The 17,153-nt window shown below is 34.6% G+C and overlaps 1 protein-coding gene across 3 annotated transcripts in view; it reads left to right on the top strand.

Annotated features, from left to right (window-relative positions):
- The window catches only part of LOC138920474 (regulator of DNA class I crossover intermediates 1-like), a 78,415-nt gene that overhangs the window by 30,304 nt on the left and 30,958 nt on the right, over nt 1-17,153 (top strand). For 2 of the 3 annotated variants that reach the window (XR_011431670.1, XM_070248964.1), the window contains exons 3-5: nt 1,408-1,456; nt 3,008-3,190; nt 6,886-7,001. Coding sequence is in view for 2 of the 3 variants with exons in the window: in XM_070248964.1 (XP_070105065.1) it covers nt 3,020-3,190; nt 6,886-7,001 (287 nt within the window). In the remaining variant the exon portion in view is untranslated. Of the gene's footprint in view, nt 1-788; nt 1,007-1,407; nt 1,457-3,007; nt 3,191-6,885; nt 7,002-17,153 lie in introns of those variants that run through there. The other variant, XM_070248963.1, reaches the window with a different exon arrangement.

Genomic DNA, 17,153 nt, shown 5'->3' with positions numbered 1-17,153 from the left:
ATCAATGAAGCTTAAAATGTGACATTAAAAAACTAACATTGACAACTAGAAGCTATGTACCAGGGGGCTTTGGGGAGAAAAAGGAAAAATAAAATCCAAAAAAAACCCACTATGAACTAACATTGCTCATCTCTCCAATTTCACCACCAGGGAAATACTGAGAGCTGCTTCTCTGATTCTGAATTTTTTAATTCCGCTGGAAGGATGTTGCCTTGCTCTGCTGGTGTCAGGTCTTAGCGCTGGAACAATTACTTATAACCAGAGGGGTGTAATACCATTATTGAGTGGCAGGTGGTTGCCACTAAACCAATTATTTTTTCCAGGGAAGCAGGGTTATCTAAGAAGATAGAAGCTCTCCACTACAACTCTGTAGTTTGTGCATGTGTAAAAAGCATTTCCTGGAAAAGGAGCATAATTAAAAGTACTAAGCGGTCAAAATAGTTATATCGTCTATAAGGAGAGACAAGGCTGCTGCATCTAAAGTTTAAAAATCTAGTGAGGGAGATAGAGTTAATCAAGTACAGTAAACTATGGTAAGTGCTATAATAGGGAACATATGTAGTGCTATGGGAGTGTGTAATATAGCAACTGGTACAGTCTAGGGGTTAGGGGAGTTTTGAAGGAATCAAAAAATAAAGCAAAATTTGTAGGGCCCCTTTCATGAGGAGAATGTAAGATGATGAAGAAAAAGATGATTTGAATTATCTGTAATAGTTGCTAGTACTGTAATGTCTTCTATCATGTATAGAATATAGGTGGTTTTAGTAAATATCTAAGATGTACATTTACTTAATGACCATGGTATATCAACCAATGCTTTTAAAAGATTTTATTATTCATTCTTAATTTTTACTTGCAACTTTTTCATTATGGAAACTGTGAGAAAACCGATCCATGTGAATATGAATAGAGACATAAAAATGCCCCTGAGAAAACATGATTTAGAACTTCCAATGTCGCCTCATCTTGTCCCGTCTAACCTCTGCATTGATGATATGGAAAACAAGTAGGTTTTAGCTAGGTTGTATATTATTAGGTATTTGAAAGAGTCATTATCAACTCTGTTTTATTCACTGGAAAATGTATAAAGGGATTATCCTAGCTCCAGTTTTTGTTTGTTTGACTGTTAGCAGTATTATTAAACTATTAAGACCTTTGTCAATGAACTAATATCCATGCTAAGTGTTTTTTGGATGCATAGTTTGACTTTCCTTATCATAAAAATCTCTCTCTAGTAATAATATAATTTTTATAAAACACAGTAATATTATAACCCTGGAATGATTTACTTAAGAGTTCCATATGTTTTCATATTTGTATAGAACAGTATGAATTTTAAATATTTATAAAAGATAATCAATTTTATTGCCACCTATGTGTTTAACTGTTACATTTTCTTTTCATTAGTTTACACTACCAAAGACAAGGCAGCAAGGAAGAACTTGGCCCAGTTAAGGTGAGAGTTAAACAAAAATTTTTTTAAGTTATTTTAACAATTGTGACATGCCACTGTTACCCAACCAGGTTCATTTTTGCCCGCCGCCCAGAAAGCCAAACACTGAGATGACGAGATAGCAGCAGAGAGAGGGTTTACTCACAAGGTAGCCATGTGAGGAAGCGAGCTCATGAGCCTGAAATTTGCTTCCCCGAAAACAGAGACTCAGGGATACATATGGGCCGGGGTCAACGTGGTCTGAAATGTGGAGAGAGGTGATTGGAGGTGAGGAGAGGTGAGGTAATGATGATGTGCTCAAGCGTAGTCAGACTTCATGCCTCTTCATAGGACCCATGTTCACAAAATGGCGACATCAGCATGATCTGAGGGGAGAGTTTTTAGCCTCTTCAAGTTAAAAGGTCACCTGTCGGACATCTCCGTGGGCCCAGTTGATGAGTTGGTGGTCTCAACTGGCCTGAAGTGGACAAGGAGTTCTAATTCCTGAAAAACAGCTCACACACGCATTACCATGGTGATGCAGGCACCAGGAAGATGTTACCTATAGGAGCCTAGCGGGAGTCAGCATATTGCCTAAACAGCACAATTAACAATGAGTGGGTTAAACAGCTAAAAGCTATAATCAGTAATTGCAAAAGGGAAAAAAACTTTAGTTCCTAGCTACTTAATCATCAATGGCTCACTTTCTGCCAGTTTCACCATCAAGTGATATAAATTTTTTGAGAATCAGAGAAAATTAGTTATCCTTTAAAAAAATTTTTAGTCTTTAAAATTGTTCTTTTAGAAGTTTTTAATGTAAGAAACCTATACCTTAAGAATATTTTAACGATTGCTTATGAGAAACCCTTTGGAGTTCTGGTAATGTAGACTAGGCCTTTGTGTGCAAAGCATTTGATTCTGCCTGTCACTGAAGAGCTGCAAAGGATAATTCATTTGGGGAGTTCTACTTTGGGTTCATGTGATCATTGAGCGATTCATGTTTTCAAACGTGGTGACCAGACTATTTTATTTTATATCAAATTGTGATTTTCAATATTCATGTTGATCCCAAGATTATTTTTCTTTTCAAAGTATATTTCAAATAATTATTTTTTAGCAAATAAGACTTTAATCAATTAGAAAACACATAGATTGTGATTAAAGCTTGAAATGTGAAAGTCCAATGCCATATTATTAATTATTCTTTCCTTTGAATAGCCAAAGTTAAGCCACATCAGAAAGATAATGGCAGTGATACTAAAATCTCTTGGAAATCTTTCACCTGAATTGTAGATAAATGAAACTTAGATTTCCTGTCATTAGGAGATGACAAGCAGGAATGGAGTTTGAGGGTAGAGGGGACCATCAGTGAGAAAGGCAGATGGAAAGGAGCTCTTAAGTACAATCTTAGTTGATAACCTCTCTTGTCTTAGTAAGGACTGTCAGTTACTGATGACTTGCCTTTACTTGGGACTTTTTCTCTAACTCGTGACCTTTTTCACTTTTATTTTAACTTTCCTTGTCTCTAGTTTATATATTTTGGCAAATCAAATGATTGTATCTTCTTTCCTATAGTCCTCACAAGTCATGGACTCATATACAATGTTCGAACCTCAATTGAGCAGAATGGAAAACTGCAGCTTCACACCACCATCTTTGTCAGCAGAATTAGCTTCTAACAGAGATATTACAAGACAAAATTTTATTCCCAGAATAGTGCCTAGTCCTCAGAAAGTTGAAAAAAAGCAGAATGAACAGGTACCTTTCTTTTTTTAAATAAAAGTCTTTATTGAGTTAGATAGGTTACAATCTCATGAAATTTCATTTGTACATTATTGTTTGTCAGTTGTGTTGTAGGTGCACCCCTTCACCCTTTGTGCCCAACCCCCACCCCATCTTTCCCCTGGTAGCCACTAATCTGTTCTCTTTGTCTACATTTTTAAATTCCTCATATGAGTGGAGTCATACAGAAATTGTCCTCCTCTATCTGGCTTATTTCACTTAACATAATTCCCTCAAGGTCCATCCATGTTGTTGCAAATGGGACGATTTTGTTCTTTTCTATGGCTGAGTAGTATTCCATTGTATATATATACCACATCTTCTTTATCCAGTCATCTGTTGATGGGCACTTAGGTTGCTTCCATGTCTTGGCTATTGTGAATAATGCTGCAATGGACATTGGGGTGCATGGGACTTTTGGAATTGCTGACTTCAAGCTCTTTGGATAGATACGCAGTAGTGGGATGGCTGAGTCATAAGGTGTTTCTATTTTTAATTTTTTGAGGAATATCCGTACTGTTTTCCATAGTGGCTGCACCAGTTTGCATTCCCACCAGCAGTGTATGAGGGTTCCTTTTTCTCCACAACCTCTCCAACATTTGTTACTATTTGTTTTAGTTATTTGCGTCATTCTAATGGGTGTAAGGTGATAGCTTAGTGTAGATTTGATTTGCATTTCCCTGATGATCAGCGATGATGAACTTCTTTTCATGTGCCTATTTGGCCATCCGTATATCTTCTTTGGAGAAATGTCTGTTCATGTCTCCTGCCCATTTTTTGATCGGGTTGTTTGATTTTTTTTGTTGTTTGGTTTTTTTTGTGAGTTCTTTATATATTATGGATATTAAGCCTTTGTCAGATATATGACTTGCAAATATTTTTTCCCAGTTAGTGGGTTGGTTGTTTGTGAACAGGTCCCTTTCAATCACTAGTTCTTAGCATTTTATATTTTTGTGATATGCTCTTTTTTTCTTTTTATGGATTGAAAAAATATTAGTTGTGGGTTGCTATAGATATAGCCAAATTAGGAGAGAAATTAAGTATAATAATTCTTCTGAGGTCAAAAACTTAATTCTCTGGGCTGTAGAAGATTATGAATCCCAAAACTGGAATGTTCTTTAACACTCTTTGAAATCATCATCTTTTTATAAAATTATTGATAGTAAAATTGACCATAGTTCAATGTGTTATGTAATACTTGATTGTAATCACAGTAAAGGAGTAGTTGGTGATGTCATGATGGCCCAGTATACATGATATGGAAAGGATCCTGTGAATAGCAGTACATAATCTCAGTGATGTCATAGTAATCTGTTAAAGTATAAGTTGTGATGGCTTGATTCTTTCTATGACTTGAAAGATAGCTGGTTATATGCACTTCCATCCAAGACTATGCACATATGTGTATAGAGATAGAGATATTTAGTGCTAAAACGTTCAATCGTTGTAGTCTCTAAAGTTAAAATTATAAAAAGATCCAAATTTTTGAAGTTTGAAATATATATGCCATAGAACATACCAAGAAATGATCTTTTACTAAGTTTACATAGAGTTAAAAAATATAAAATTATTAAAGGTTACTATACTAATATATAATGGTAGTGAGTAAAATGGTTATGTAAACACTCTATCTTGTTAACAAGGTTAACAAGAATATTTAGTTTTGAATCTCTCCCATTTTTAGCATGAGGTGGTTTTATGTCATATTTGTGTATTATTTCTAAATTAATTTATAATTAGCAAATTTATAATAATTTATAAATTATAGTTATATATTACAGTATTATAGTTATATACAATATGTAATGATATTCAATTTTATTGAAGTATGTTTTCTGCTTTTCAGAGAAGGGAAAATGAAGTATTGTGCTAGGCTTATTAATTTAAGGACCCAATAATTTTTTGTTGTTGCTTTGGTGAGGAAGATTGGCCCTGAACCAACGTCTGTTGCCAGTCTTCCTCTTTCTGTTTGAGGAATATTGTTGCTGAGCTAACACCTGCGGCCCTCTTCCTCCATTTTGTATATGGGTTGCTGCCACAGCATGGTTTGTTGAGTGGTATGTAGGTCTGTGCCCAGGATCTGAACCAGTGAACCCTGGGCCGCCGAAGCATAGTGTGGGAACTTAACCACTATGCCACTGGGCTGGCCCCCCAATAATTTTCGAGTGATGCAATGAAAAACATTCAGTTACCCGTTCCATTTGTATTTTATAAGACTAAAACTTGCATCCTACATCAGCTTTAACTCATCCTTGCTTTGTGAAATAGTTTATAGGATAGAGAATGAGACCCTGTGTAATCTATACTTGAATAATCTTCTACTTAGAGACTGCAGGTTAGTGATTATCTCCAAAGGGGTAAATAATGTTGTACTTCATATGGCAGAAGAGAGAAAAGAGAAGCTAACGTTCCTGGTAAGGTGTGGTGTCACATTGTGAAGTATTAGGGAATTTATTTATTTGGAGATATATTTGGAGAGATTTCAGGAAAATTAAAATGAGACTATAAATTACATAAGAAAATGAGTTGAAAAACAGGTTAGAATAAAAAGTGGTCTGGGGCTTACTAGTCCCTGGAGAAGTAGTATTGAGCCAATATATAATATTCTCTTCTGTTTTGATTTGTTTGTGTGTTTCTCGCTTCAAGGGATGACATTCTCCCTGCACCATTGACACTGTCTCTCTGAGGCTGAGATGAGATGTGTTATCAGACTTTATTTTCAGCTTTTCTTGATTTTAGACCTTTTTTTAAAAAAAGACTTTTAGTATCTCTTTTTGCCTGCATGTCTTTTTTTTTCTGACTCTTTCTGTCATTGCTTGTCTTTGGACGTCTCGTTTCTGTGTTTCATGGCTTATACATAAAATATACTACAGATATGAATTATTATTGCTGGATAGATTAGTGTTGGGCCATTATAATATCTTTATATGGTACCTTCCTCATTAACAAATGGGTTATCACATCTGCTTTTCACAAGAGTCTTTCCATTCTTTCCCCGTTTTGCACTCAGTGGTAGCGATATTCAGAAAGATTAAAGTAGCAGAGGCTGGCCCTGTGGCCGAGTGGTTAAGTTCACGCTCTCCACTACGGTGGCCCAGGGTTTTGCCGGTTCGAATCCTGGACGTGGACATGGCACAGCTCGTCAGGCTATTCTAAGTCGGTGTCCCACATGCCACAACTAGAAGGACCCACAACTAAAAATACACAACTATGTACCGGGAGGTTTTGGGGAGAAAGAAGAAAGATAAAATCTTTTCTTAAAAAAAAGATTAAAGTAGCAGTCTAAAATTACTTAGTAAATGGAGGAACTGAGATAAGTACAGTTGTTTCCTTGGGAGAAATCATTATTTTCTGTCAGCGATATTTAACTTTTATTTACTCAAGATCTTGGTGTTCCGGGTCTTTTTTTTTTTAATCTTTTTTTACCTCTGAGAAAATGGTTAGCTCACCATAGATCAACCCTGTTATTTTAGCAGTCATTCAAATACTGACACTGCTTTCATTATTAGAACAGTATTTATTTTGTTTTCAATAAGGACACTCTTTCTTTTAGACTAAAAAATACATTTTTAAACTATAGATGTCTACTTAAATGAGGTTTTATGGTAAATTATTTAAATTGTATATATGTACATTTACCCTTTTGGCAGGTTCTTCCTTTTTTTTTTTAGCTCAGTAATGTTAATTATTCTAATTCCGTGATTTCCAAATTAAACAAAAATCAAGATGCTTTCAGTCCATCATATAAAACAGCACAATTTGGAACATTATTTGAAAGATTAAACAGGTAAGCAAAGATGTTGAAGGAAATAAAGAACCTGTAGCATGCTTTCTTTGAGTTATTAATTTGATTTTACTGGACAGAAGTATTTTGTTAGAAACGTAAACAGACCTAAGTAAAACTTCCAAGGAAAAAAAAACACTGTAAGTAAAATGTAGCATTTAATTAAAGTAGTTATAAGTAACGATTTTCTGATGTACGTATCTACCTTTCATTTATTTATTTTAAAAAATATTTTGGGCCAAGGTGTTTTGCATCTGTTTTATAATCCCTGTTTTATGAATTACTACTTTCTTTTTCTTTATCATAAACATAATAATTTTTTTTTCATATTTATGGTAGTTGATCAGTGCCCCATTTTTATTTTCTAGGTGTCTGTATTTAAACTCTGGTTCATTGTTTTAAAAGACATTAAACTTGTAAAACCAGTTTGAATCACTCTTGGTAATCATAGTGAGAAACTTTGACTCTGTAATTCTGTCTCAGTCTTCCTCATTTTAGTAAATGGCACCACTATTCACTCAGTTGCTTAAGCCAAAAACAAGTTGTACCTGATTCCTTCCTTTCCTTCAACTCCCAATATCTGTTTCACAAAGTATTGTCAATTCTGTATTCTAATAAACTTTAAAGTTATCTACTCATGTCTCCATCTCTACAGGTTCCATTTCATCTAAGCCACCACTGCCTCTTGCCTAGAATTGTAATAGCCATATAACAGTTCTTTTTGTTTCCTCTTTGTCCTTAGGTCTATTTTTTTTCACACTTTATTAATGTATAATCAACATACCATAAACTGAACTTATCTAAAATGTGCACTTTGGTAAGTTGTGACATATGTCAAAAATAATGACCATTCATCATCCCCAGTAGTTTCTTTGGGCACCTTTGTAATCCCTTGCTCTGGCTACTTTACATCCCTTACTCCCATCCCAAGGCAACTGCTGATCTGCTTTCTATCACTGTTGATTAGTTTGTATTTTCTAGAATTTTATATAAATTGCATTAATACAGTATGTTCTCCTTGTTTTGGTCTAGCTTCTTTGACCTAGCATAATTTAAGATTCATCTGTCGTTGGTTGTGTATATCAATGGTTCATTCCTTTTTATTGCTGAGTAGTATTCCATTGTATGGCCATAGCACAGTTTATTCATCTGTTGATGACCATTTGGCTTTTTTCTCCAAGTTTTGGCTATTCCAAATAAAGCTGCTATGAAAGTTCATATAGAAGTCTTTGTTTAGACATATGCTTTCATTTCTCTTGGGGAAATATCTATGAGTGGAATGGCTGGGTCATATGGTAGGTATATGATTAAATTTTTAAGAAACTGACAAACTGTTTTCTAAAGTGATTTGTACCATTTTACATCGCACAGCAGTGTATGAGAGTTCCAGTTGCAGCATACCTTTGACAACACTTGGTAAAGTCAGTCTTTTAAAATATATGCCATTCTAGTCAATATGTAATAGTATCTTACTTTGGTTTTAATTTTGCATTTCCCTAATGACTAATGATGTTGGCATCTTTTCATGTGCTTATCAGCCATTTGTGTATCTTTGGTGAAATGCTTACCTTTTTCCTTTCCTTAGTGGTGTCTTTTTGAAGTAAAAAAGGTTTTAATTTTGATGAAATACAGTTTATTAATTTTTCATTTAGAAATTGTTTGTGTGTTGTCATAGCTAACAAGTCTTTGACTAAGCCAGGGCCATGAAGATTTTTTCCTATGTTTTTTTCTGTCTTGTAGTTTTAGATCTTACATTTAGGTCTATGATCTGTTTTGAGTTAACTTTTATGTATTGTGTGAGGTAAGGGTCTAAATTCACCATTTGCATTTGTGGAAAGGAAAGAATATCTTTTCCCCACTGAATTGCTTTGGCGCCTTTGTTGAAAATCGATTGACCAAAAATGTAAGTTGTTTTTCTTTTCCCCCAGGAATCTCAGTTCTGTTCCATCGGTTAATTATGTCTATCTTTATGTCAGTGCCACACTGTCCTGATTACTATAGCTTTACTGTATGTTTTGAAATTGAGAACTGTATTAGTCTTCCAGTTTGTTGTTCTTTTTTGAAAATGTTTTGGCTTTTCTTAGTCCTTTGCATTTCCATATAAATTTTAGCATCAACTTGTCAGTTTCTGGAAATCAAAAAAGCCTACTTGGATTTTGATAGGGATTGTATTGAATCTGTAGATCAATTTGGGGAAAATTGCCATCTTAACAATAGTGATTTTTCCAATCCATGAACATGAAATGTTTCTCCTATTCATTCTTTTTTGAATGTCGTAACAGTTTTATTCATAGTAGTCCCAAATTTGAACTAACCTAGATGTCCATTAAGAATAGAATATTATGGGGCTGGCCTGGTGGCATAGTGGTTAAGTTTGCATGCTCCACTTCGGTGGCCTAGGGTTTGCAAGTTTGGATCCCAGGTGCAGACCTAGCACCACTTGTCAAGCCGCACTGTGGTGGCATCCCACATAAAATAGAGGAAGATTGACATAGAGGTTAGCTCAGTGACAATCTTCCTCAAGCAAAAAGAGGAAGATAGGCAACAGATGTTAGCTCAGGGCCAGTCTCCCTCACACACACACAAAAGAATAGAATATTATATAATATTCATGCAGTGAAATAATACACAGAAATGAAAAAAAATAAACTGCTGATACATGCAGTAACAAGCATCTCCATGGAAGAATCTCAACACAAAAAGAGGACCATTGTGTAATTCCATTTATGTGGAGTTCAGAACCTGGCTGAATTAATGAATGGTGATAGCACTCAGAATGGTGGTTACTGTTGGGAGGTGTGGACTTGGAGGGGCATGAGAGAACCTTCCAGTGTGTTTGAAGAGTTTTATTTTTCCAGATTTATTGAGATATAATTGACAAATAAAAATTGTATATATTTAAGATGTTCAAGATGATGATTTGCTATACATATACATTGTGAAATGATTACCACAGTCAAGCTAATTAACACATTCATCACCTCAAATAGTTACCATTTTTGGGTATGTGATCAGACCGCTTAAGATCTGCTCTATTAACAAATATACAATTTACAAGTATACAATATAGTATTATTAACTATAGTCGTCATCTTGTACATTAGATCCCCAGAACTTACTCATCATATAACTGGAAGTTTGTACCCTTTGACTAATATCTCATTTCCCCTACTCCCCAGCATCTGGCAGCCACCATTCTATTCTCTGCTTCGAGTGTGACATTTTAGATTCCATGTATGGGTGAAATCATATAGTATTTGTCTTTCTGTGTCTGACTTATTTCACTTAGCATAATGTTCTCCCTCTTCATCTATGTTGTCACAAATGTCAAGATTTCCTTTTTTATGGCTGAACCATATTACATTGTGTTTGATCTTCTTTGATTTCTCTGAGTAATATATTTTTTATTTTAAAGATTGGTACCTGAGCTAACAACTGTTGCCAATCCTTTTTTTTTTGTCCTGCTTTTTCTCTGCAAATCCCCCCAGTACACAGCTATATATTCTAGTTGTGGGTCCTTCTACTTGTAGCATGTGGGGTACTGCCTCAATGTGGCCTGATGAGTGGTGCCATGTCCGCGTCCAGGATCCGAACCGGCAAAACCTTGGGCCGCTGAAGTGGAGCGTGTGAACTTAACCACTTGGCCACTGGGCTGGCCCCTCAGTAATGTATTGTAGTTTTCAATATATAAGCAGTGTGCTGCTTTTGTTAAATTTATTTCTAAGTATCTTATTCTTTTTATGCTGTTGTGAATGGAGTTATTTTCTTAATTTCATTTTTGGATTGTTCATTGCTAGTGTATAGAAATACAGTTAATTTTTGTATATTGATCTTGTATCCTTCAACTTTGCTGAGATCATTATTAGTTCTAGTAGTATTTTTGTGGATTCTTTAGGAGTTTCACCATACTGGATTATGTTGTCTATAAATAAAGGTGTTTTTATCTCTCCTTTTTCAATCTGGTTGCCTTTTACTTGTTTTTCTTGCCTGAGTGACTACAACCTCTAGTACAGTGTGGAATAGCAGTGACAAGAGTGGACATGCTTGCATTTTTCCCACTCTCAGGGAAAAAGCATTTAGCCTTCACTATTAAGTATGATATTAGCTGTAGGTTTTTTTGTAGGTGCCCTTTATCAGGTTGAGGAAAGTCCCTTCTATTCCTAGTTCATTGAACGTTTTTATCATGGATTTTGTCAAATGCTCTTTCTGTGTCCCTTGAGATTATCATCTAGTTGTTTCCTTTATTCTATTAACATGTAATGTAATATATTGAAGTATTAAACTACCTTGCACTCCTGGGTTAAAAGCTGCTTGGTCATTATATATAAACCTCTTCATGTAATGCTGGATTTGGTTTGCTAATATTTTGTTTATGATTTTTGCATCCATATTCATTAGGAAAATTGGTCTGAATTTTTCTTTTCTTCTTATGTTTTTTGTCTGGCTTTCATATCAGAATAATACTGGCCTCATATAATAAAGTGTAAAGTGTTTGCTCTGTTTAATAGAAGAATTTGTGGATTCTTTAGATGTTTTTGCATCAGGGCTATTCTTAGTGGGAAGGCTTTTTACTAATTTTTTTTACTTGTGTAAAGATCTATTCAGATTTTCTAATTTCTTCTTGAATCAGTTGTAGTAATATGTGTTTTTCTAGGAATTAATCCGCTTCATCTAAGTTGTATGATTTGTTAGCATAAGGTGATTTATAGTATTCCCTTGAAATCCTTTCAGTTTCTGTCAGGTTGGTGTTGATGTCCCTTTTTGAGTTCTACATCTGTGTCTTTTCTCCTTTTTTTCTTGGTCAGTGTAGCTGAAGATTTGCTAATTTTATTGGTCTTTTTAAAGAACTAAGTTTAGGGTTTTATCAATTTTCTCTGTTTTTGTGTTTTTCATTCCATTGATTTCTGCCCTAATGTTTATGATTTCCTTTTTCTGCTTGCTTTTGGCTTAGTTTGCCTGTCTTTTTTTAGTTTCTTAAAGTGCAAGCTTAACTTACTGATTTGATATATTTCTTCTCTCCTAATACAGGCATTAAAAGGTATAAATTTCCCTCTAAGCAGTGCTTAGAGGCCAACCAATGATTAGTTGGAGGTTGTGTTTAAGTACCTTCAGCTAATAAGGCTTCCTCCCTTGCACAAGACTTTACACTCAGCCAGGGATGAGTAGATACCTGTAGCTCTTTCTGGTCTCTCCTGAGTCTGCACTCAGCCTTACGCATGTATGCAACCTTCCAGACCACCAGGAGGGTCTGGGAGTTTATCAAAGCCTCTTGTACCTTTTTGTTTTCTGGATCTCTCTATGAAATTTCTGGATGGTTTTTGCTTGCTCCAAATATCTGAGCCTCAGGCAGCTGCAATTTTGGGCTTCTTTGATAGTTTGCCACCAAGACAATGATTATTTTTGACAAATTCCCTGGGCATGAGTCTCCCACCTTCCCGACCCTCTCCAGACAAGCTCAGCCTTGGTAGGCTACCAGCCATGGAGTTGGGGGTGGAGGGATGGTGGCAGCCTCAGGCTAAAACTCCACAGGCTCCCAGTGGTTCTACTAAGGTTGAGTAGTTTTTCTTGAAGTACTGCTTCACAGTTTATTGGATGCCATTGGTCACTCCCCATATTTGAGATGATTTTTCTTGTGAGTGTTATCTGGTTCTGTTACTGCTTTTAGGGGACAAGATTTGCCAGGTTTCTCAGTCTCTCATTCCAGAAGTCTGGCCCCACAATTGATTAATTTTGAATGTTAAACCAACCTTGTATTCCTGAGATAAACCCTGCTTGGTCACAATGTGCTAACCTTGTTATGCATTCATTGGATTTGATTTGCCAAAATTTTGTTAGGGATTTTTACATTGGTCTTCATGAGGGAGATTACTTTCTAGTAATATCTTGTAATATCTTAGTCTGGTTTTGATATCAGCCTAATGTTGGTGTCATAGAATGAGTTGAGAAGTATTCCCTCTGTGTAATTTTCTGAAAGAGTTTGTGTAGGATTGGTACATTTCTTCCTTAAATGTCTGGTAGAGTTCATCAGTGAAGTCAGTTGGTATGAAGTTCTTTTTGTGGGAAGGTTTTTTTTTTTTACTATAATTTCCATTTTTTACTAGATAGAAGGCTAGTTGGATTCTTATTTTTTTAGTGAGCTTTGGTAGTTGGTGTCATACAAAAAATGTATCCATTTTATCTATGTTGTAAAATTTATTGACTTAAAGTTATTCATAATATCTCCTTATTATGCGTATGAAATCTTTAACTTCTGTAGTGATGTCTTTTCTCCCATTACTAATATGGGTAAGTTGTTTCTTCTCCCCTTTTTCTCAGTGATTATTCTGATTAGAGACTTGCCAATTTTATTTATTTTCTCACAGAATCATCTTTCAGTTTCACGTATTTCTTATTTTTGTTTTTATTTCATTGAATTCTGCTCTTATCTTTATTTCCTTTTGTCTGTTTACTTTGGATTTAATTTACTCCTTTTTTCCTGATTTCTTAAGGTGAAAGCTGAGGTCATTGACTTGAGACTGTTTTTCTTTTCTAATGCACATGTTTAGTGCTGTAAATTTTCCACTAATTGCTGCTTTGCTGCATCCTACAAATTTTGATATGTTTTGTTTTATTTTCATTCAGTTAAAAAACTTTCTAATTTTCCTTTTGATTTCTTCTTCACTCCATGAGATATTTAGAAATTTGTTATTTGGTTCCTAAAATTCCCAAGACTTTTCTGTTATCTTTCTAAATTAATTCCATTGTGGACAGGGAACATCCTTTGTGTGATTTGAATCCTTTCAAATTTATTGAGACTTGTATTATGGTTATGAATATAGTTTACATTTAGTGCAACAATTGATATATGATTGGATTTGTCTGTTCTCTTGCTATTTATTTTTTATTTCTCCCATAAAATCTTTGTTCCCTTTCCCTCTTTTCTGCCTTTATTTGATTTTAGTCTTTTTTATGACTTAATTTATCCTTTTGTTGGCTTGTTATCTATAACTCTGTTTTGTTTTTCAGTGGTATCTTTCGAATTTATTGTATATATTTTAATTTATCACAGACTATATTCTAGTTATGTTATACTACTGGAAGTATTGTGTAAGAACCCTGTAATGGTATGCTTCCATTTCTCCCCTCTGGCCTTTGTGGTGTTGTATTCATACATTCACTTATATAAATTTTATAAATCCAATAATATATTATTGTTCTTTTTGCTTTAAAGAGAGTTAAAAATTAAGAAAATATGTTTTTTATACTTAAGCACAAATTTATCATTTTTGGTGGTCTTTGTTATTTTCTGTAGATGTAGATTTCCGTGTGGTGATATTTTCCTTATGTTTGAAAGACTTTTGTTAACATTTCTTATAGTGTGGGGCTGCTAGTAGTTAATTCTTTCAGCTTCTGTGTATTTGTAAGTTTTTATTCTTTTCTTTTTGAAAGATATCTTTTGCATTGTTTCCTACTAGCAGTTGCTGTCATTCTTATCTTAATATCTATATATCTAATATATAATTTTTCTCTGTTTCTAAGATTTTTCTATCATAGATTCTCCATGGTGGATTTTCTATCATAGATTTCTATCCATTGATTAGGATGTTCCTTTTCTTTTTATTTCTTGTCTTTGAGCTGCATTGAGCATCTTGGATCTGTGAACTTAGTTTTTATCGAATGTGGAAAATTCAGCCATTGATTTTTTGGATATTTTTTATTCCTCCCCTCTCTTCTTTGGGGACCTTAATAACATGTAAGTTAGTCCATTTGAAGTTGTGTCACAGTTTATTGATGCTCTGTTTATTTCTTTTCATCTTTTTTTCTCTCATTGTTTCATTTTATATAGATTATATTGCTTTTTCTTCAGATTCTCTAGTTGTATCTTCTTTGGTGTCTAATCTCTATGTAAATCTATTCAGTATATTTTTTATCTCTAGAAGTTTGTTTTAACTCTTCTTTATATCTTCCATGTTTCTATTCAACATCCTCAGTCTTTCGTCTATCTTTTTGGACGTAGGGAATATAGTTCTGATAAGTCTTTTAATGTCCTTGTCTACGAATTCTATCATTTGTGTCATTTCTTGGTCTATTTCTAATAATTGATTTTTCTCTTCATTATGGGTTGTAACTTTCTACTTTTTTGCATTCCTGATAATTTTTTTTTTAGATTGTATACATTATGAATTTCATCTTTTTGGTCTGGAAATTTTTGTATTCCTATAAATTTTCCTAAGGTTTTTCTGGGATTTTAGTTGCTTGGAAATAGTATGATCTTATTAAGACTTGCTTTAAACTTTGTTAAACAGGACCAGATACACCTTCACTCTGTGGCTAATTTTGCCCCCTGCTAAGGCAATATCCTTCTTGTATTCTTAGATTTCCTTTGAATTAAGAGGTTTTCCACTCTAACTGGTGGAAACACAAAATTTTCCCATTTCTGTTTGAGTTCCTGGAATTGTTCAATCTTCTCATCTTGGGTGTTGCTTTTCCCAGCCTTGGGTAATTACTTCATACGCATGTGCTGATCAGTACTTAGCTGAAGATTTGAGAACTTTCTGTAGATCTCTGGAGCCCTCTCTCTTTGAAGCACTCTCCTTCATGGTACTCTGCCCTGCATACTCTGTTCTCTGCAGTCTTCCTGACCTTCCAGTGCTGTTTCCTCAACAAAGGGAATCTGTGGGCTCCAACTGGATTTCCCCTCTCTGTTCTGTGGCTTGGATACTCTCTCCAAGCAATAAGCTAGGAGCAGTCATAGAATTCACCTTACTTGTTTTCTCTCTGTCAGGGATCGTTATCCTATTCTATCCAATGGCCCACGTCTGAAAGCCATTGTCTCATACAGTTTGTCCAGTTTTATAATTCTGTCAGTCAATGAGGCTAAATCTCGTTTCTCTAACTTCATTTTGGCCAGATGGAAATCAGGATATTCACATTCACCCAGCAGTCAGACTGATATTTTTTAAGGCAAAAAGCAAGAGACTTTTACTTTTGTACTTAGCAATTTTCAGTATTTCTTATTGCTCTTTTCAAAAATAAAGCTCTATATGATCTGGGCCCTTTTGTACCTTTTAAGCCTTAGGCCGTAAGTTCTCTTTCACTGATTCTATTCTAGCTTTACTCCTCTTCTTTTTGTTTCTCACATGTGCTGCAAATCTTGTATTTGTGTTTATTCCATCCCCCTGCAGTATGCATACTCCTCTCTTATATGTCTAATCATTCTGTATCTTTAGCTTATTTATCACTTCTTTGCTAGGAGCTTTCCTGACCAGCTATCTGAAAAGGACCTCCAACACAGGTTGTTCCATCGTCTGATCTTGTAGCACCTATAAAGCTGCTGTAATTATCTTTTTTATTTGTTTATTTCTTTTATCCATTGTACTTACTAATGGTTAGTTATCTTATTTATTTGTTATTATCTTCCTTCACTAGAATATAAGCTGTATTATCTCCCTACCACATGGCAGGCATACATTAAATATCTGTTTAATGCACATAAAAGGCTTATTTAGATAATGAATTTATCCATATTGTAGTCCGTAAATGAATGAACTTTTATCTATAGGAAAAATTGTTAAAGAAGTTGGATCGATTTATCTTAATAAGGCTTTTATATTTTTAGCATCATTTCTCTCTGTCATCTTTACAAGTAGCAATCCTTCCCAACATTCAGTCCCCAACTCAAATGCCACCTACTTGATTTTTCTCAAGTAAAAGCATTTCTTTTATTTACTGTCGTAACACTGTAGAATAGCACTTATCACTTTCTAGTTTTTCTTTCCCCTTCCAGACTATTTCTTGTGAGCAATAACTGTGCATTATACATTTCTCTGTTCTCCAGATCTCTCAGTGAGTGATTCTTCTGAGTCAGAATGCTTAAAATGCTGTTTAAAAATGATTATTTACATTTGTAGTGTGCTTTCTAATTTATGAAGTGCTTTTACATTTATTTTCTCATTTAAAGTAATACAATTTCTCTGGTGTGAATGGTGTATATTATTGCGTGCTATAGGTTATGCCTTTGATATCACAGAATAACATTATTCTGCTCAAAACACCACTAAGACCCGTATTGAGAAACAGTGTAGGATCACGGTCTATGAACATTCCTGGACAAAATCTCTCTCTCTCTTTAATGCCAAACTGAATTCTTTTCTCTCTCTGTCCCCAATACGTGGC

Source organism: Equus caballus, chromosome 23 (genome assembly GCF_041296265.1).
Source record: "Equus caballus isolate H_3958 breed thoroughbred chromosome 23, TB-T2T, whole genome shotgun sequence".
NCBI lineage: Eukaryota > Metazoa > Chordata > Mammalia > Perissodactyla > Equidae > Equus > Equus caballus.
Note: the sequence above shows the minus strand (reverse complement) of the source record. Positions and strands in the feature narration are given on the sequence as shown.